Source organism: Capronia epimyces, assembly GCF_000585565.1.
Source record: "Capronia epimyces CBS 606.96 chromosome Unknown aczIQ-supercont1.11, whole genome shotgun sequence".
Taxonomy (NCBI): domain Eukaryota; kingdom Fungi; phylum Ascomycota; class Eurotiomycetes; order Chaetothyriales; family Herpotrichiellaceae; genus Capronia; species Capronia epimyces.
In genome coordinates this window covers 64,449-84,751 of record NW_006912914.1, presented here as the reverse complement: position 1 = coordinate 84,751, position 20,303 = coordinate 64,449, and the positions used below count along the sequence as shown (strand labels likewise).

The 20,303-nt window shown below is 55.5% G+C and overlaps 8 protein-coding genes across 8 annotated transcripts; 3 read left to right on the top strand and 5 right to left on the bottom strand.

The window, feature by feature from the left end:
* Positions 1–787: 787 nt before the first annotated feature.
* A1O3_10073 (uncharacterized protein) lies at positions 788–2,931 on the top strand (the record flags this gene model as incomplete). Its single annotated transcript, XM_007740164.1, has 7 exons — positions 788–1,046; positions 1,144–1,153; positions 1,244–1,292; positions 1,384–1,710; positions 1,812–2,198; positions 2,331–2,665; positions 2,784–2,931. 7 exons carry the CDS (start codon positions 788–790, stop codon positions 2,929–2,931), a joined length of 1,515 nt encoding a protein of 504 aa, XP_007738354.1.
* A 425-nt stretch (positions 2,932–3,356) lies between these two features.
* On the bottom strand, positions 3,357–5,821 carry A1O3_10072 (uncharacterized protein; the record flags this gene model as incomplete). Its single annotated transcript, XM_007740163.1, has 3 exons — positions 3,357–3,478; positions 3,635–4,091; positions 4,193–5,821. The coding sequence occupies 3 exons, from the start codon at positions 5,819–5,821 to the stop codon at positions 3,357–3,359; spliced, it is 2,208 nt and encodes a 735-aa protein (XP_007738353.1).
* An 814-nt stretch (positions 5,822–6,635) lies between these two features.
* Positions 6,636–9,080, top strand: A1O3_10071 (uncharacterized protein; the record flags this gene model as incomplete). The annotated part of the gene is made up of 4 exons (XM_007740162.1): positions 6,636–6,697; positions 6,797–7,444; positions 7,546–7,639; positions 7,824–9,080. The coding sequence occupies 4 exons, from the start codon at positions 6,636–6,638 to the stop codon at positions 9,078–9,080; spliced, it is 2,061 nt and encodes a 686-aa protein (XP_007738352.1).
* Positions 9,081–9,442: 362 nt separating this feature from the next.
* On the bottom strand, positions 9,443–11,541 carry A1O3_10070 (propionyl-CoA carboxylase beta chain; the record flags this gene model as incomplete). The annotated part of the gene is made up of 5 exons (XM_007740161.1): positions 9,443–9,512; positions 9,611–9,983; positions 10,080–10,701; positions 10,760–11,049; positions 11,121–11,541. 5 exons carry the CDS (start codon positions 11,539–11,541, stop codon positions 9,443–9,445), a joined length of 1,776 nt encoding a protein of 591 aa, XP_007738351.1.
* Positions 11,542–12,570: 1,029 nt separating this feature from the next.
* Positions 12,571–13,881, bottom strand: A1O3_10069 (uncharacterized protein; the record flags this gene model as incomplete). Its single annotated transcript, XM_007740160.1, has 1 exon — positions 12,571–13,881. The coding sequence occupies one exon, from the start codon at positions 13,879–13,881 to the stop codon at positions 12,571–12,573; it is 1,311 nt and encodes a 436-aa protein (XP_007738350.1).
* Positions 13,882–15,042: 1,161 nt separating this feature from the next.
* A1O3_10068 (uncharacterized protein) lies at positions 15,043–17,502 on the bottom strand (the record flags this gene model as incomplete). Its single annotated transcript, XM_007740159.1, has 1 exon — positions 15,043–17,502. The coding sequence occupies one exon, from the start codon at positions 17,500–17,502 to the stop codon at positions 15,043–15,045; it is 2,460 nt and encodes an 819-aa protein (XP_007738349.1).
* A 539-nt stretch (positions 17,503–18,041) lies between these two features.
* A1O3_10067 (uncharacterized protein) lies at positions 18,042–18,773 on the top strand (the record flags this gene model as incomplete). The annotated part of the gene is made up of 1 exon (XM_007740158.1): positions 18,042–18,773. One exon carries the CDS (start codon positions 18,042–18,044, stop codon positions 18,771–18,773), a length of 732 nt encoding a protein of 243 aa, XP_007738348.1.
* Positions 18,774–18,953: 180 nt separating this feature from the next.
* On the bottom strand, positions 18,954–19,823 carry A1O3_10066 (uncharacterized protein; the record flags this gene model as incomplete). The annotated part of the gene is made up of 1 exon (XM_007740157.1): positions 18,954–19,823. The coding sequence occupies one exon, from the start codon at positions 19,821–19,823 to the stop codon at positions 18,954–18,956; it is 870 nt and encodes a 289-aa protein (XP_007738347.1).
* Between the last annotated feature and the right edge of the window lie 480 nt (positions 19,824–20,303).

Here is a 20,303-nt window from a genome sequence, read left to right as displayed (position 1 = left end):
CATAGTACTGCGGAGAGGAGGTCAATGGCTAGGTAAGGTACAAGGTACAAGGTACTGACAGCACAGTATGTGCGCACAGTGCGGTCTCGGCTTCCACGACAAGCAAGGCCCGACGCTGCCCGACGAGAACAGCGATAACGGCCAGTTGAGGGGAGAGGAACCTAGATAACCATGGTTATGTATGGACGGAGTCATGCTTACTCCGTACTGTGTGATTCCGTGCCCATGCCACGTTTTTCGCCGGTGGCAGTGGAGGGCGCAGTGGATCGAGGCGGAGGAGTTTTAGATAACCGAAGACGACGGAGATGGTGCGAAGAAGTGGAAGAAACAAGAAGAAAAAGATTGCACCCTGCCCAGGCCCTATACTGCGCCATTGGCCCAATGTGCGGAGCAACCTCAGAATGCCCAGGACCCCAGGAATTAGAGGGAATTAGAGGGGATAACGGAGGAATACAGGGGGCAACAGGAGGGGTCACTGGGCGGTTTCTGGGGGGTCAGACCCGTCCTCTGGGGCCCCGGAAGTCCCATACTCCGTCCACCATAGGCGCTTGTGTCCCCGTATCTACACCTACAGTACATACATAATATGTATACCAGCCTTTGGTGCCTGCGGACTGCTGCTAGTATTACTTGATGTACGGAGTATGGAGTACACTATAGGTACCTAGTTAAGATATACATCCTATCTCTGCCCTCCTACTCCCTTCCTCTCCTCCTCTCCTTTTCCAGGTTTTCCTTCCCCCTTGGCAGCAGAAAGGAAGGATCCTAGCCTTGCACCCTGACCACCATGTCCGTCCACGACCCCGACCGCGACCACACTTCGCCTGACAAGGATATGGCTGCCTCTAAGCCCGCGCCGGAGCACGACGAACGGCTCTCGACATCAGAATTCGAAGAAGACGTCGATATTGACACGGCCAACCCGGCCTTTGTGAAGAGAGTCAAGCGAAAAGTCGACCTGAGGATCTGTGTCGTGCTCGGCGTTCTGTATACCGTCTCGTTGGTGGACCGGGTCAACCTACCTGTAAGTACTGTACTGTACCCAAGTTAGTTGCTGTCCGTTGCCCGGCATGTCACATTGTTTCTATTGTTTTGTTCCTAACTCCCAACGTGCCCTCGCTGACTCTGACTTTGGCTTGGGAGAACAGAATGCGTAAGTCCTCTCGAAGCATACAGAGATCTACTCCAGTCCAGTCCAGTCCAGTCCAGTCCAGTCCCGAGCCAGGTACTGACTCTCCAAAAGTGCCGTGGCTGGAATGAGCACCGATCTCAAACTCAAGGGGAATGCTTATGTGAGTCGATATCGATACTCTGTCGCTCTCACTCTTAGATACAAGAGGAAGAGGCAAACTGCAAGCCAATACTGATTACAGCCGGCAAAAGTCCCTCCTCGTCCTCGTCTTCTTCCCCTTCTACATCTCCTTCCAGCCACCAATGACGGCGATCGCGCGCAAAGTCCGCCCTCGCCGGTTTCTTTCGTTCATCGTGACCGCCTGGGGTCTGGTCATGGTCGGACATGGCCTGGTGCAGTCCTGGCGAGCTATGCTTGCCTTGCGAGTGTTGCTCGGCATTCTAGAGGCTGGCTTCTTCTCGTCGTGTGCGTACGTGCTGTCATCATGGTACATCCGGTCCGAGGTGGCCAAACGCAACGCCGCGTTCTATCTCCTCGGCAGTCTGATTGCCGGTTTTGGAGGAATTCTGGCATATGGGGTAGGTGACCTTGATCCTGACCTTAACCTTGATTCAAGAAGACCAGAAGTCTCTGCTGCTGTCTGTCAGGTTCTGAAAATAACATTTGTCGTGTGTGTCAGCTTTCCAAAATGGACGGTGTGGGCGGCCACGCCGGCTGGCGTTGGATCTTCATCATGGAGGGCATCATCACCATCTTCATGGGGCTGCTCTCGTATTTCATGATTGTCGACTTTCCCGAGGATGCGCACAAGTCGTGGAAATTCCTCAAGGAGGACGAGATCAAGGTCGTCGTCGATCGCATCAACCGAGATCGCCGCGATGTCCACGCGCCTCCGTTCAAGCTTGTGCCGTACCTCAAGAACGGATTGGACTGGAAGATTTGGTTGTACGCCGCCAACTTCGGCCTGACTTCCGTCGTCACCTACGCCACTGCTTACTTTCTACCTATTGTTCTTCGTCAAGGGTTGGGGTTTTCCGAGGCTGCGGCCCAATGTTTGACTGCACCGGTGAGAAGAAACACAACACATACCCCAAACACACCTGTCCTTACATAAAACGCGAGACTACCATGTCCTAACATACCCCACGAGACTGACCATGTCCTAACATAACACGATACTGACTCATCTTCCATCCAGTGCTACGCTTTCGCATCTATCCTCGGCTTCGCCGAAAGTATGATCTCAGATCGAATCGGTCTTCGAACGCCATTCCTCCTCTTCAACTGCGTGATTGAAGTCATCGGCATCGTGGTGCTAGGCTACGCAAAGGCCAGCGGCGTGCGATACTTTGGCGCCTTTCTGATCATCGGCGGCGCCCAGTCCAACATCCCCTTCAGCCTGACCTATCAAGCCAACAACATTCGAGGCGTGTGGAGACGGGCCTTTTGTTCGGCAACGATTGTCGGTGCGGGTGGGATTGGAGGGATTATTGGATCTTTGACCTTTCGAAGTCAAGATGCGCCAGATTATAGGTGAGTCGTGCACGAGTCAGCGTATTCCGCCAAAAGGAGCATACACAATAAAATGAATGTTGATGTTGATGTCGATATCGATATACTGATATTGAGATTGTTGCTGACTCAACCACAGACCAGGCCTATATACTTGCATCACGGCAGCGTGTGTGGTGTTTCTGTCCGTCTGCATCACCACCGCCGATTTCTTCGTACAGAACAAAAAGCAGAAACAAGGCCGGACCGTGATTGAGGGGTTGGAGGGATTCAGATATACTTATTGATTTGATGATTGTGATTAACTGGGAGGAGATATAACGGAAGCGAGCCAAGCCAGGGTCAGAGTCAGAATCAGAACAGAAGAAGAGCAAGGCTAGAATAAAAAACGAAGAAGAGCAAGGCCAGAGTCAGAATCAGAACTAAACCAGAAGAAGAGTAAAGCTAGAATCAGAAACGAAGAAGAGCAAGGCCCGAGTCAAAACCAGAACTAAAAAAAAGAGCAGGACCAGGACCATGACCAGAATCACGTTCATCTATATCCATCTATCTCGACTTGAACATCTGAGATATTCAAGAATAAATGCCCTGCTCTGCCATGCCAAACACTCAAATCATTCCCGAGCCTTCTCTTCATCTTCATCATTCTCAGCCTTCTCCTCTCTTCATTTACTGTACTGATTGTATGTTGTAATACATATGCACCGTATATCTATAACCGAGCCTTGCCGGAAAGGAGAAGCTGCTCGGCCTCCTTGGTCAACGGAACATAGCCACTCCCTTCCTTTTCGATCCAGTAGATTCTGTCCTTGGTGGTGGAGGGTAATGAAAAGCCTGTGATGTGATACCAGTCAGTCAATGAATCAGTCAGGAAACAGCCAGTCAGCCAATCAGGCAAGCTTTTCTTTCGTTCTTCCTCCCTCCTTGTATGCTTGCATATTTGCTTGCTCTCGCTTCCTTCTGTATCAAATAAAAGAGAGTGCAACTAACCTTCTTGACGAAGCCCAGTTTTCAACTTCTTCATGATCGGAGACACCCTGTCTGCGTCACCAGCACTAGCACCAGTACCAGCACCGCCACTAGCGCCATCTAGTCCTGTATTTGTAGAGACGAGCACGCGTAGGAACCGCGGCACAGCGTATGATGGCAAGGAGGCAGTTTCGTTAGTGGTGGCCCATTTCTCCAGCTGGCGGACCGTGTCGAGTTCGATGGTGCTGGTGTTATTGGTGTTATTGGTCTCGCTGTGACCCTCTCGAAAAGTAATGGCCGCGCAACCTAGTTGGCCATCATATCCGTAGCGGTTCATGGGGATGGCGTAGACATTGACTGAGGCGATGTTGGGGTGGCGCCCCAGACAGCTCTCGACCTCGGTGGTGGAGATGTTGTGGCCTTTGGCCCGGTACGTGTCGCCTAGCCGGTCGTGGAAGGAGATGTAACCTTCGTGGTCCTGGATGAGGTGAGGTGAGAATTACATTTACAATCGATAGCAAGTTAAAGAAACCACCAACTCACAGACAACAGACTGTCGGGTAGGGTTAGGGTACTCACAATGACCATGGCATCTCCCAACCGGAAGAATTCATCCCCCTTGGCAAACACGTTTCTCAACACCTTCTTCTCCGTGGCCTCGCTGCCGCCTTCGCCGACGTAATCGTGTCTCTTCTGCACGGGCGGGGCGATGCGGCAGATAGACTCGCCGACCTCGCCGGGGCGGGTCTTTTGGCAGAAACCCGTCTTGGGGTCTCGCCAAATGTCGCCCGTTTCAAGATCGGTGCGGACAATGTAAAAGGTGTCCTGGCCAAAGCGGCGCATCAGCGGGCCCCAATGCGAGACCTTACCGATGCCGCGGTCGTTCCGGTTCGAGTTGACCAGAGACGTGGTGGACTCGCTGGCCGAGTAGTACTCTACGATCCAGGGGATGCCAAACCGCTCGCGCACGCTGCGCCACACTGTGGGCGACAGGCCCAGGCCAAAGGCCAATTCGACGCCGTGGTCCTTCTCGTCCGGAAAGCGAGGGTCGGGTGGAGCCTGCACGAGATAGCGCAGCAGTTCGCCAATATACAGGATGGCATTGGCCCGGGAGCGCCGCACGTCCGCCCAGAACTCGCGCCGGGAGAATCGCCGCGCCAGGATGATGGTGCCGGACGTGGCGTGCGTGGGTGGCATCGCTGCAAACGCCGCCGTGCCGTGGAACATGGGCAGGCAGATGTAGAACCGGCGTGGCTTGTCGTACATGCCCGGGTAGCGGCCCGCACACGTCGCCGAGAGACTGTAGCCCGCCGGCCACATCAGTGCCTTGGGCAGTCCCGTCGTGCCGGAAGTGAAGAGGTACTGGCATGGGTCGGTGTGCAGCACTTTGGGCCGGGACGCCGCAGGGAAATCGCCCATTTCTGGCACCACAGGAGGGAGGTCGTCGTGTCGGATCACGGAGATGGAGATGGTATTGCCATTGCCATTGTCATCACCATTACTTGACGTCCACTGCTGATCTGGTGCTGGGTATGTGTTGTGGTCGTACAGGACGATACATCTGAGGCGCGGACATGACGGGTTGAGGGGGAAAGCAGCAGGCGTGATAGAACCATCGGTGCCTGGGCTGTGGCTGTTGTTCTGGTCCAAGTTGGAGTGGAAATTCAAGTTGAACGTCTGGCCCACGACGGCGGCCAGTTCGTAGGTGGAGATGAGCATCTCGGCCTCGCTGACCTTGAGACAGTGTTTGACATGGTCGCCCGTGACCGACGTGTTGATGGGTGCCGGGATGGCCCCGAGCTTATGCAGCGCCCACCAGGTGAAGATGAACTCGGGCGAGTTGTTGATGAACAGCCCGACCACCATGCGGTTGCGCACTCCCAGACGCTGCTGCAGCACCTGTGCCCACCGGCCGATTTCCTCGCGCAGCCGACGGTAGGTCCAGCTGCGCTCCTCGAACACCAGGGCCTCAGCCTGTGCGCGGCCGCTGTCACTGTCAATGTGGTGGTTGGCCTCGTAGGTCGAGTGTAGTACGTGGTAGAACGACCAGTCATCCTCGCCGTGCAGCCGGTACAAATGTTCGACGTGCTTCTGCATGCGTTTGCCCGCCCGCATCTGTTCCACGTCCTCGCCGATCGAGTATTTGGCGTCCAAGTACATGCCGGACACGGCGGCGGCGGCAGCAGCAGCGGCGGAGAGGAGTGCCATGGTGAGTGAGTTGACGTGGTCAGGTCACTCGGTTGCGGATTCGATTGCCAATACGCAGAACCAGAACCCAGGACCCAGTATCCGGTAACAACTCTCAGTGCTCAGTGTTCAGTCCTCTCTTCTTGTTCTTGTTCCTGTGATCACCATCACTGTAGCTCTCAAGCCCCACCCCCTGCACAAGACCAAGACCAAGACTTAGGCAGGGCATGTTGAATAAGCCCCCCAGGAATCAGGATAAGGATATTGTCTCCCCCACGACGGTCGTGCCGGTGCCGGAAACGTGGGAACCTAAGATTGTGGTGGTGGGGAGGATGGTACAGTACACAGGATACTAAGGTAGATAGATAGCCGTGGCTATACAGAGGACGTCCACCGTATGGTACGAAGTACGTAGTAAGTTAGGTAATTAGGTGCATGTACGGAGGAGGTAGGAGAGGTAGGGCGGATAGCTGATTCCCCGGAAATACTGACTGTACGGATACTGTACGGATCCAGCTTCTGCCTCGGTCGTTTCGTGGCCCACGCCGATCGATCAATCTTGGCCGCCCGCTCTGACCTGACGCCTGACTTCGACCGTGTCCGACTCCTGCTGTAAAGACACTAAAGACAGAAGACCAAGACCGAGACCTTTGACGGTGGACGACGTCAATGAGGCACAGAAATCGAACTGTACCTAGACCTCGACCTCGAACGCGAACTCGAATGGCCGGCTCACCATTCACGTTTCTACTCCCTCTCTCAAATTGACATCGTCCTCCCGTGTCGTGTCGTGTCAGTGGTGGTCTCATTGTGATATCAGGTGATGGTGATGGTGATGGCGTCGGCGTCGGCTGCGGCTTCGGCTGAAAGAATCAAGCGGTTGCTCGTGGCCAACAGGTGAGTCCAGTCTGAGATGTGCCACGATACGATGAAAAGAAGAAAGGAACAAACGGAGAGAGAGATAAGATCTGGATATTGACCCGTCTCTCGTCACAGGGGTGAAATCGCCATCCGAATGATCTCGAGCGCGCGCGAGCTCGGCATCCACACGGTCGCCATCTACACGGCCGACGACGCCAACCATGCGGTGCACGCAGACGAGGCGCTGCTGGTGCAGTCGGCGGGCGACTTCATGAACGGCGAGCTGCTGAAGCAGCTGTGTGTCGACCAGCAAATCGACGCCGTGCACCCGGCGTACGGCTTCCTGTCGGAGAACGCAGACTTTGCCGCCTCCCTCGAGACGGCGGGCATTCGCTTTGTCGGCCCGACGCCCGACGTGCTGCGCCGCACCGGCGACAAGACGGACGCGCGCGCCCTGGCCGAATCGTGCGCCGTCCCCGTGCTGCCCGCCCTGAGGGAGGCCATCTCAGACCTCGACCGTGCCGCCGCCTTCGTCGCCCACACGGGCTTCCCGTTGATGATCAAGGCGGTCGACGGCGGCGGCGGCCGGGGCATCCGGCTGGTCACCCGGCCCGAGGATCTGAGCCATGCCTTTGATCGCGCCCGCGGAGAGTCGCCCGGCGGGAAGGTGTTTATCGAGAAGGCCGCGGTCGATGGCTACCGCCATGTCGAGGTGCAGATCATCGGCGACGGACGCGGCCAGGTCGCGCATCTGTGGGAGCGCGAGTGCAGTATCCAGCGAAGGTATGTACAGTACTTTGGCCTTCGGATTGTATACCACCGTTTGGCCTTTGGCCGGAGACGGTCCCCTTGGAACCCTCGACACTAACATATCTACACTATAGATTCCAGAAAATGGTCGAGCTTGCCCCATCAACCATCAAAGATCGCGCCCTAGTGGCCCAGGTGATTCAGAGCGCGGTGAACCTGGCCAAGTCGGTAAGGGTGTCCATTGTCTTCAGTTGTTTCTGTTTATATGCAATCTCGTCCCTTGTCTTGTCTCTGGCTCTCCTGTCGGTACTTTTTATGCTTTGGTTTGGTCTGACCTGGCCTCCACTACGTCGCTTCGCTCTGCCCTGCTCTGCCCTGCCCTGCTCTTCTCTGACAACCCACTGTACCACAGATCCAATATCGATCCCTAGGCACGTTCGAATTCCTGGTTCACGAGTCCCGGCCGGAATTCTACTTCCTCGAAGTCAACCCGCGGCTGCAGGTCGAACACACCGTGACCGAGGAGATTGCCGACGTCGACCTGGTGCGAGCGCAGCTGCTGATCGCGCAAGGTGCCAGCATCGACAGCCTAGGTCTGCCGTCGACATCCACATCCACGGATCCCACCGCGTCGGCCAGCCAGCCGCCCAAGATGGTGGCGATCCAGTTGCGCGTCACGGCCGAAGATCCCGCCCAAGGCTTCGCGCTCAGCATGGGCCGCATCACGCAGTTCCACAGCCCCGGGGGCCGCGGGGTGCGAGTCGACACGCACCTGAGCGGCAGCCGGCCCACTGTGGTCGGGTCGTCGTTTGACTCGCTGCTGGCCAAGATCATCGTGAGCGCGCCGTCACGCGAAGAGGCGCGGCTGAAGGGCCTGCGGGCTCTGAGCGAGCTGGCCGTGCACGGAGTCAAGACAAACCTGTCCGTGTTGCTGGGCACGCTGGCATCGGCCGACTTCCAGGCCTCGCGCTGCTCCACGCGCTGGCTGGAGGCGAACCTCGACCAAATCCGTCAGCTCGGCCAGAGTCTGGAAGCGTCCACTCTCGGCGCAAAGGAGAAGGGGCCGTCCTTTGCCGCCTCCGGGGCCGACGCTGCCGCCTCCTCGGCCAGCGCCGGTATTGGCGGGTCGTCCAGCCTGCTCTTCAAGAAGGGTGACTCGTTCCGCGTCACGCTGAGCGAACTGCACGAGGGCGGCGCCAAGGGGCCGGAACGCGAGCACCTCGTCGTGCTCGACCGCATTGTGAACAACGACTTTCCCACCCTGATCGCCGGCGACGTCTCGCTCGTCACCGACGCCGCGGGCCTCAAGACGACCAAGAAATTCACCGCCAGCTTGGCCGCCTCCGCCGCCGGCTCGGGCCTGGCCTCGTCGCATCACCGGAAAGGTGACCCGTCCAACCCCCACCACATCACTCTGCCCTTTCCCGGCACCGTGGTCGAGCTGCCCGTGCAAGTCGGCGACGAGGTGCGCGACGGCGAGGTCGTCATGGTCGTCCAGCAGATGAAGATGGAGTTGGAGGTCCGCGCTCCCACGGCCGGCCTGCTGACCTGGGTCTGCGATGTCGACGAGGGAGAGACGGTCGGCGAGGGCATGTTGGTGTGTGAGATCCAGCCGCTGAAGGTGAAGGAGGCCGGCGCCAGCGGGCCAGGTTTGTCTGCCAAGTTGTAAAAGGCCAGCTTTGGCAGATTGCAAAGCATCGGCCGGGTCATGGGTCATGAATTGGATCGAATTGCAAAACGGAATGGAGGCACAGCGGTATGGCATTGTTTGTACAGCCTAAATTGAGGAGAAGATAACATTCAGTGTGACATGCCCAGACTAGATTGTCTGGGATCTGATCTCGGTCCTGATTTCTTGGGTGTCTGTCTGAAACAACCATGCATTAGTGATACGTCGCGCTCAACGACCACGGTATCTTGTTGAGGATAGCTGTGGTGGCTCGTGACAAAGCAGTCTTCTTGAATCTTTGCAACCCACACTCTAAGTAAGATTCGAATCGGTTCTCTGGCTGTAGCCACACCGTTCCTACCCTAGGCAAATGTCGGGTGGATTCGTCCTGCGGCTCTATCTAGTATGCGTTGTGGGAGTATGCCCGAGTACCTGGTGGGATTTGGGATGTTAGCAAGAGTCATGATAGAAGAGGCAGACAGAAGAGGCAGACAGCAGAGGCAGACAGCAGAGGCAGACAGGACACTTACACATGAATGGTCCACTCAGCAACAACGCGCCTCGTATGCGCCGGGTCAATAATCTCCTCCACTCCAAATGAATTGGCGGTCCGGATGGGATTCATGAACCGCCGGTATTCGTCCTCGAGCTGATTGTACAGTTCCTGCTTCTTCCCTTCGGCCTCGGCTTGTTTCAACTGCCATCGGTGGGCCACTTCGATCCCGCCGTCGAGCGGCAGGCTTCCCCACTCACCACTCGGCCAGGCCACGCGCATCATGGGATCGCGACAACCGATCATTATGCCCCCCGCGACACCGTAGACCCTCCGGGTCAAGACGTTGAAAAGAGGGACCGTGGTGGACAGATAGGCTTTGGCGAGCTCCACACCCCAGCGCATGGTTGCTGTTGCGGGGGACTTGTTAGCCATCACATCGGCCTCAAAGATGACAACGCATTCGGTCAAAGATGGCAGTGCATTCGGGGAGAAGGGTTGCCTACCTTGTTTCTCGGCCACTGTCCCAATGGCGTAGCCTGGAACGTCGACAAACTGGATGATTGGGAGGTTCATCACGTCACACAGTTTCAGGTGACGCGTGATCTTTTGAGCTCCTCCGCTGTCCAGGGCGCCGGCGTTGACTTCACAGTTTAACGAGATGACGCCCACAGGGTGACCTCCGAGCCTGGCCAGGCCCACAATTGCTGTTCTCCCCCAAAGAGCCCCGATCTCGAACCAGGAGCCGGCGTCGAAGACGGTGCGGATGATGGCCCTCGCGTCGTACATGCGCGTCTTCTTGCGAGGGATGATCGTCCTCAACTCCTCGTTGACTCTCGAGATGGGGTCACTGCTCTCGATAACAGGCGGGAGTTTGGAGTGCCCACAGTCGGGCAAGTACGAGAGCACTGTCCTGATTTGCTCGAAGCATTCTGCTTCGTTGGCTGCCAAGTTGTCGATTGTTCCGTTCGTGCAATGGATACCAGGCCCGCCCAGCTCGCGCAGGCTCAGTCCTTCTTCAAAGGTTGCCAGTTCGACCACTTGCGGTCCGGCGTTGAATAGACTCCCGATATCTCCGGCCATGACTGAGAAATGACAAGACACGGCACGGGCGGCACCAATACCAATCTATGCATCCATCGATTAATCAATTGCCTGAGTCCCTCACGATGACCACGGAACTTACTGCAGGGCCCAAGACGGCCGCCAAGTTGGGAATACCCAGGTTGAGGCCCTTGATGGCCTCGATGAAACCTGGCACGCCCGGAACATACGACCACCCGAGCGTTTTAATACTAGTGACAGAGCCGCCACCAGAGGATCCGTCTGTGAGTTTGACGATGGGCAATTGCAGAGCGACAGCAAGTTTCTCGGTGTAAACGGTCTTTTCGGAGATGGCCCCATCCGCATGCCCGGCTCGAATGGAGTAGTCGTCCGCCGTCAATATGACCTTTCTGCCACGCAATAGTCCAAACCCTTCGCGATGTCAGCACCAGATATTTGGTTTACAAGTAGCGTGCAAACCACGCTGAGCAATGAAGGCTGACCTTGAAGGTTATTCGTCGGAGTAAATGACACGGGCTCTTCGTCCCTAGGCCCGGTCTGCTTCCACACGATATGACCGCTGGCGCTGCCGATCTCCTTGAAAGAGTTGGTGTCGAGCAGCTGTTCCAGGCGTTCCCGCACCCATAGTTTGCCTTCGCGCTTCTGTCTCTGATACCCTCTGTTGTCGAGGTCCGGGGTGTGTGCAATAGTCTGGAGCCTCTGTAGGTTCCCCAGCACATCCGAATAGTCGGCTGGAGGACCGGCCGCTCTGGACGACTTTGACCGCCGCCCTCTCCGCCCAGCGTCGGACTGTGCAGCAGCCTCATTCTGACTCTCAGCGACGTGACCAGCGACTTGAGAAAGACGCTCTACAGCTGTAGACTTTGCAGGGCCTGCAGGGGAAGAGGCGGGTTTAGAAGGCATCGTGGAATGAGACGACGAATCTACGATCAAGGCCCGATTGAAAGGTGGCCCAAGTCAATGGAAGAGAGGACGTGGTCGTCGTCGCCGTCACGTGCACATTCTAACGATTGACCCACGGTGGAGGTTGTATCTTGCGTTGGCGTCGAGGCCACGGTGCATGGTGCGTAGTGCATAGTGCATGGTGGTGGAGGAGAGGGAGATGGTCGCCCGTTCGTTAGATAACCTCGGGTTCGACATGACTCCGGCGGGGCCCCGACAACGGCAGAAGATGGAGGATTAGGGGACAGGGATAGACGCCTAGTGCTCCGTACTCCGTACAGTGCTCCGTACTGTACCGGAAGCAGGTGGTAGGTGGGTGGTGCCTAACATCAGCCAGAGGATTGCCGAAGCTTTACCGCTGGGTCGGCTCGGCTGCTGTTCTGCCGGTGATACGACACGAGTACAAAGGGTGAAGACGGAAGATAGAAGACAGAAGTGTTCAGTCCGAGTTGGTAGCAGGGGTAAAGGGAGAACTGCAGTGAGAAGTGAGAGAAGAGGGAGGAGAGAAGAAGAGGACCGAGTCTGGCTGCCTGCGGCTGCGGTGCCAGAGTCAGGGTACGGCACTGCGGATTGGTCCCTGGATTAGGGTTAGGGTTAGGGTTAGGGTTACAGTTACGGCATCGCTGGAACTACGGCCTTGAGATTTGTCCTGCCTAGAACATCCCAACCGAAAGAAGTTGATCCTTAGCCATGTCAAATCCACCAGGGAGGTAGTAATCTATCTTGAATTAAAGCATACATAGGATAGGGTATCTCAGATAAGCCGAGTCTCAAAGACCTTCAATGGTTGAGCCAACCAAGAAATGAAGGAATGTCCGTCGCCGATCTGCAAGGCTTTTTTGATATTCAAAGCATAGGCGTCGTCGTAGTGGAATAGAACGTCCCATGCCAGCTGGACAACCCGCACAGGAAAGCCCAATACTCGAATGGGTACCAACAGGCCAAAGGACCATGGACCATGTCCCAGACATGGCCAGCCAGCATTCTGGCTCAAAAGGCAACTCCAACGCCTGGGCTCCTCAAGGGCCCACCGATCTCTCTGATGATCACGTCGTCCACTTCTTTGAGGACCTCCACGTAGCTGGGTGGAATATCCGGCACCCCGCTCATGATGGGTCTCAATCCTTTGGAGGCATTTCTGACAGTGAGACTTCGACTTTGTGCATCAGTAGGAGTAGCTACACTTGTGTCTGTCAGACTCTGATTCTCAAACGACAAGATATCTGTCTCGACCGTACTAGCCACCGTCGACTCAGTCATAGTCCGATGATGGTGGTGGTGATGGGGCCACAAGTTCAAACATTTGGGTGGTGCTGCCGAGAGCTGATAGAACTGAGATCGTTTTCGACGGTGCTCCGCAAAAGAGGATGCCGATGCCGATGATGATGTCTTGGTCGTACTGATAGAAGAAGACTGACGGTGGGCAAGCCATTGGGAGATACGCTTTTGCGTCTGGAAATTGGGATGGAAATATCCCGTTGCATCATTTGTGTCCGTTGGTTTGGAGAAGTTCCTAGCCAGGGCGGAGGGAACATATGGTGCCGTAGCTTCTGCAGCCGGAGAGCCTAGCTCCGGTTGAGCTGGAGAGACTGTTGGTTGGTCGATAGCCTTTGGAAATTCCAACAAAACACCACCGACGGTGACGGACGTGTTAGGTGGACTGAACTCCTCTTGCATAGGGGTCAGGACGGTGACAGAGGGTTCTGAACGACCAGGAATGTGGGCTTGCGGAGGCAATCCTGGAAAAGATGCCCACGATACAGGATGCGAATGAAGGGCGTCGTACTCCGAAGGTGGCCGTGAGGTTGAGATCACCGTGGAAGAGATATCGGGTCGCACATGTGACATACGACTCCGTTCCATCATCGACGCATGTTTGACGGGGGCAGGGAACATGGACAGCTTGTTGGAAATGACCTCTTCAGACTTTGTGCGCACCAGAGCTCGAGGTGGCGGTTTGATTTCGCCCACCTCCGTGAAACTCAGTCGGTCGAACTCGGGCAGATCTGACAATCGATTGTCGGGCATGTAGATGCTGAGCTCGAGAGGACGGAAGTCCTGTGCCAGCCTGCGGAAGGGCAGTGACTCGTCTGACGGCAACGGTGGACGAGGACTGGATATGAGTAGTCTTGACGGTGTAGGTCTGCGTATAGAAAGGCTGGATCTGAGCGAAACCTTGCCCTGCGATACCCATTGCGTTATTCGGGAAGGCAGTGCTGGCGTCGGAGTCGGGGGCAGGTCGTCGAACACCGTGAGCTTCATGGGAGGGACAAGGTGAGGCTGCTGATACATGACGCGCATCTCGCGCTCGATGCCTAGTAAGTATCAGTATCAGCGATCCATCTGCGAAGGTTTCCCCAGTGTCACCAACCAGGAGCACCCGATGCCCGGTCATGTTCATCCTCCAACTTTGACGGCGACAGACAATCGAAGAAGACGAAGACGCAGGTTGGCTCAAGCGAGTCTTCTCGTGCAGACCTCACTTTCATGTCGGCGACGGCACTCGATCCTTCAAGTCCGCGGTCGGAGAGGCTGTTACACGACTACGCCCCACGAGAAAGATCTTTGATGACGATGCCAGCATCGATTCAGACGCAGAGAACAGAAAACAGGAATGAAGAGGACAAAAAGACGGGCATCTGTGAAAGCAGGAAGTAGCGATGGGCAAACTGCAGGCGCAGCCCAGCACTTGCTTTGAGAAGGTCCGAGTAGAGAGAGGCACACTTGAAACGCAGCTTCAAGCTCACAGCTTACTCAAACACTCCCACGAACACCGGTTCCCGGGTTCTTCATGGTCGTGGCGTGCTTACAGAGGTCCAGACGGGAGCCTCGAGTCCTGCAATCACATCGTGCGCGGCGCTTCTTGATGGCACGCGGTGTCAGCACAGCGAGATGAGCCTGAGGTCGTTGCATCGTCACGTCCCTGGTTGGACCACAAGCTGCCAACACAGAGCAGCAACTCCGGCCAGCCAACTCTCCGAGAGGGCGGCCTTCATCAAGCGCCGGAGCCAAAGCATAGCGTATGTCGTGTTGATGGACGGACAAGCGATGTCATTCGCGGAACGTCGTGAAGAAGGAAGATGGGGTGAGATGAACGGTGGGCGCGTAGCCACCAGCGCTGGCCCAATCACCGCCGACAGTCTGCTCCTCTCGCGTCCGGCAATCAGCCTCGAGAAAATAGTCGAGGCTGAGGCTCTGGCCCAATGTTTCACAATCGGCGGGTTGATGCAGCAAAGACTGGTTGACAGAGGCCAGTTCGCTAAAGGACGCATGAGGCATACACAGTACACAGTATGGTATTATCGGCTCTGAGAAAAATTATGCTAGTCTTCACGCCGACATCGCCTTTGATGCCACCGTGGCAGTGGCAGTGGCAACTTTTGTACGAGTACACATACATACACGAATGGATTTCGACCTTCCCTCACCGCCCACTGGCAATGTAGATACTAGAATGCAATCTCAGTATCTCTCCATCACTCTGCGGCCTCCCTCCACTGGATCCTGCATCGTCTCCATCTCCCTATCTGGAGCATCCATAAACCTCTCATCAGGTTCCACCACTCGGTACCTGGCTTGCTCGGCAGGAACATACTCGTGACCGACAGGTTGTCTCCCATCGAGGAAGACGCTTCGCCCATGGACAGCAGGCCGAACACTCTGTGCACGTGTCATCATCTCCATTGGCTGAGGTTCCTCGTACCGCATTGCCGGCGGCCGTACGCTGCCCATGCGAGCAGGCTCGCGGAAGTCGGGTCGCTCGTCAGGGTAAATTGTAGACCGTGGCGCTCGGTCCATGACCTGGACGCTGGAACTCCGTGGTAAAGATCCTGGCTCAAAGTACTCTCGAGTGACAGACCCTGGAACCGCCGAGGAATGAGGTGGCCCGCCTGGACGGCGATAGGTGACCGGTGGTGGAAGCATGTCGGAGACATACGCTCTTTCTGGCCCAGTGTCTACAAACACCGAAGCTGAACGGGCTGCTCGGTAGTGCTCGTAGCCTTGGTCCATTTCCGTTCTCCGCACTGGTGTTGCGCGAGGAGCAACCGAGGGTCTCTCTTGGATAATCTCGCGGAATCTCCGGCCGTACTGGTCGATCACGATTCTCTCGATTGGGGGTGGCGGCATAGGCTCGGTGGCATAGCGGATCGTGGGCTCTCCCTCTTCATACATTTCGCGGTAGGCTGGAGCCGGCGTGCGCATCACCCGCACCTCTCGGGGGGATTGCTCATATTCCACGGGCGCAAGACGCGATGATTCTCGGATTGCTGGACTTCCCATTCTGGCATAGGATATCGCTCTTCCTCGAGTCGGGGTATCGTAATAGGGATCGGTATATTCTCGAGTCCCGTCGACCCTCATATTGTGCATGCTGGCGACTCGGCGCAAGTCGGGCTCATCTCTCAAGGGCCTCAAGCCGGCTCTCGAAACTGCGCGAGGCTCGCTCAGTGGCATCAACTGTTCAACCTGGCGCGGTAGCGGCCTGGAAGGAGAGTCCACATACCGTTCTGGTGCAGGCATGTACCGAATTTCTTGCGTGGGCTCTTCATCCAGTGTGATGGGCTGGTCAGCACCGCCCATGGGTCGTGGTCTGCCCGACCCAAGAGGCTGGACATCATGAAACGGTGGAGGGGAAACCTGTTCTTCTTTGAGGAATGCATCCGGGGAGACCTTGCCATTTCGCTTGCCCTTTTTCTCGTTGCGCTTTTCGAGCTTCCTCTTCTTTTTGGGGTGTAGCGTTTGAGTATCATCGGGGCTTGGGGGACATCCTGCCCTGCCAATCCGCGGGGAACGTCGTTGACGGCCATTCTGCAAAAAAGGTGCACCCTTAGCTACGGCCAGAGGAGAGACGCGGGACGGTACAGGGGCGATGGGAGAGGTGATTTGGTTCCTTACAATGCGCATATTGGCCTCAGATGGTGAGACGGGTCGCCTCCCATTGTCATCCAGTTCCGAGTACCTGCGCAAGGGTCGGTTGCGTGGATCTCTACTGTCTTGCATAGCTTGAGGGTGTGCAGCATTGGATGTGGGATATTGCGCCATTGCCTCCGGAGGCGAGTACTCCCCTTCTTCCTCTTCATCGTCCAGGTCCATCGCGGTGGGTGGGGGGAGAGCGGAAGGCTTTGTGGATGTCGCACCAAGAGCAAAAGTAGCATTGTTAGTAGAAGCCTCGTCCCCAGTGCCATGCTGCAAGGGTGAGCCCATGACGGCACTCACAGCAGGTGGGCCGGGAGGCTCGTAAGCTTCGCCCTCTTCACCGTCTTCTGCGGACGGACTTTGCGGCCCGTTCTCCGGCGTCGAGTCGGGAGCTCTGCTAGAGTAGAAAGAGTTCGCGTCAAAAGAGTCGCTCGCATCCACATCATCCTTCGAGGAAGGAGGTTTGGCAATCTCCAACGCTTTGGCCAAAACGGCCTGGAGATCGAAGTCTGGCTTGGCCTCCGAGGGCGCAGGCTTTCTGCGGGCGTCTAGTCTCTTTTGTTCGAATTGATCTCTCAACGCTTTCTCAAGCCTCTGTCGCTTCAGCTGATATTCGGCCCGAACTAAATCATCTGACTTTGTCAAAAGGACGGGGTCAAACTCAGAAACATTACTGGCGGGTTGGCTGGAGGGAACATTGGCACCATCTGCTCGTGTCGGGGCTTGTGTCTCATCTTCACGCCTCAACTGTTCGGCCGCAGCACGATTTGGTGAAGCACTGGGAGGAAATGGAGAAGGAACGTTGAAGCGAGACTGGGACACGGCCAAGGGTGTTTGCGAAGACGCGACTCGAAGGGCTTGGGTAGGCACAGTGAGTCGCGGATGACTTCCCGAAAAGACCTCATCGCGTATCCTAAGTATCTTCTCATACTCCGAGGCTTCATTCAAGGGCTGCACGGTCGAAGGCAGAATGCCATTTCGCAGAGGAGCAGCTGAAGTCGACATTTCTGCAAGGTCGCCTCTGAGCAGCGCGAATTGATCAGACCTGCGCGCGTTTACCTGCACAACAACATGGCGAGCTCAGTGGCACATGGAGTGAGAAGGTGGTGGAGGTTCCTGCAAGATAGAAGTAAGGCTGACGCAGGAGAAAATATCACCGTCAAAGGGTGAATGAGATGGAGGAAAGGGATTGAAATAACAACAGGAGAAGCAACACGTAGTAGGCGCAGTTTGGACTCGCGCAGCCAGTTAATTTCAGTTCCAGTTGACCGGCCATATCCTGCCAAGAGGTGAAGGAGTCAGGTGACTCCAAGTGATCAGCCTCGAAAATTTGATGTCGCCATCTGTCCCGTGCAGTTGGGTGGTGCTAGTATTGGTTAGTTTCATGATACTGAACGACGAGTCATCGATTTATATAATTGTCCGGGTTAGAAATATCATTCAACAGTAGACTAGATCACCCTCATTCATTGCATAGATACCCGGAGTGTGTGCCGTTTCCTCCTAGCCGCCGCTTTCCTTCTCTACCATAGCCACCGTACAAGATGGGGTCCGTTGAAGCCTTGTCCGCGGACAAAAGAGCGATTTTCTTTTTCGACATAGACAACTGTCTTTACCCGAAAAGCGGACGAGTTCACGACCACATGGCCCGGCTGATCAATGATTACTTTATCAAACATCTTAGCCTCAGCGTCGAGGAAGCCGAACGGCTGCATCAGCAATATTACAAAGATTATGGATTGGCCATAGAAGGTCTCGCCCGTTTTCACAAGATCAACCCTATGGATTTCAATCGGGAAGTCGACGATGCTTTGCCTCTCGACGAGCTTCTCTCGCCGAGTTCTGAGACTCGACAGATCTTGGAGTCGTTTGATCGGTCCAAAGTCAAGCTTTGGCTGTTCACCAATGCGCATATCACTCATGGCCGGCGGGTAGTCAGACTGTTGAAGATTGATGATCTCTTCGAAGGCATCACGTACTGCGATTACTCTCAGCCGACACTAGTCGCCAAGCCGCGGCCGGAGATGTTTGACAAGGCCGAACGAGAAGCTGGGGTGACGAAGGATACCCCGATATATTACGTGGATGATTCTTACTCGAATTGCAAAGGGGCGTATGCCCGAGGGTGGACAAATACAGTTCACCTGGTCGAGCCCGAAGGCCTGGATCCTCCCTTGGAGCCCCCGCCGAAGGCATGCGGTTATCAAATCAGCCATCTCCGAGAACTTTTAGGCCTTTTCCCAGAACTTCTCAGGGAGAAGGAAAAGCCCTCGTAAACATACAGTTATTAAGATGTTTTGACATAGTACATACTGACGAAGACACCCGCTCCTGATCCTATCCGGACGTGGCGACAATAGAGAGATCCGAATAACCCCATGTGCTCAACGCTGATCCTCAATATTACACAGTTTCATAAACATCATCATATCATTCCAGAGCACACCGAGGCGTACCTAGACAACGGCCAGTTGTCTCCTTCGACCGGAAAGATCACTGGGGCAGAATTTCCAAGCCCCTGCGTGTTTTCTGGCATGCCAAGTTCTGATGACCGCTCCGGTGACCCAGAAACCACCTGGGAAGTCGTTCTTGATGCCGTCAATGGTGAAAGCATTGTCCTGACAGCCAAGAAGCCACGGGCCGTCGTTATACAGCTCTGCATCTTTGGTGGCCAGATGGTTGGCATGCTTCCATGTCTTCATCAATGCAGCAGAGTCAAGCACATGCAAGTTGACCAAAGTAGGGATCTCGTCATGCAAATGCTGGATAAAACTTGGGGCGAATGATTCGATGATATGTCGGACAGTGAGGCCACAGAATTCAGATGATTTCGTTATGAAGACATATTTCTGGAACACGGCGAGTCCTGCGGCAAATGACTCATGGTCTTTTCTATTCCCTTGGGTTCCTCCTGGCTGGCCTTGCAGCTTGTCGACTTCGGGAAACAAGTATTCATCCTCGACGTGATGATGACGGACGATTGTCTTGCAGAGTTGTTGGTTAAAGAAGAGAAAATCACCAGCTTCTCGAGTGCACGGCTGGACGGAGATGGCGTGGTTCCACGAAGCATTCAATGCACGAATGATGGTGTTATGGATCTGTGCCATCTGACGGGCACACCAGAGAGCACTATGGCTCTTAGGCACGGAAGCAGGAACGGTCTCAGGGTGGATGGTAGTGATGAGTGGGTAATGGTCGTCGATGAACCGAGGCCCCATTTGCTGGCTTGATTTGGATGTGCCACTGGTTGCTCTTGAAGCTGCTGAAATGGATGAGCCGTTTGACCGAACGGAGCGCAGCGAGGGCGTGGACGAGCCACGTCCCATGGTGACTGAATAGGCTTGTCGCTCTGCTTCTGAAAGGTACAGAAGATGGGAGTATTTGGTATGAGGACATGGTCTGGAGGGTGGCCCTGCTGATGTAACACTGGCCATGAGGATGGGCTCCTCATGGAGAAGTATGTCTTGCATGCTGGAGTTTTGGTTGGTGTTGATGCAGTTCTGGGTGAGATTGTGCTCTAGATACATCGACTACTCGCCCAGTAGGGGTAGGGAGGCAAGTGGTGATCAGCGAGAGCAGGCGTGTTACAGCACAACATCAGGGCAGGTCTATGTATATATTTGACACGAGCTGACATGGCCCATGTCACCATTTCCATATCTGTCGGAAACAACCGTGTCCAGGCCTGCAGGCTGCAGCTACGGTGCCCCCGACGCATTGAGGCACGTCTTTTGTTTCTAGATTGGGCTCGGCATGGGCACAAAGCGAGAAAGTCAGACTATCGAAAAGCCAGGAAAGTTCTTAGG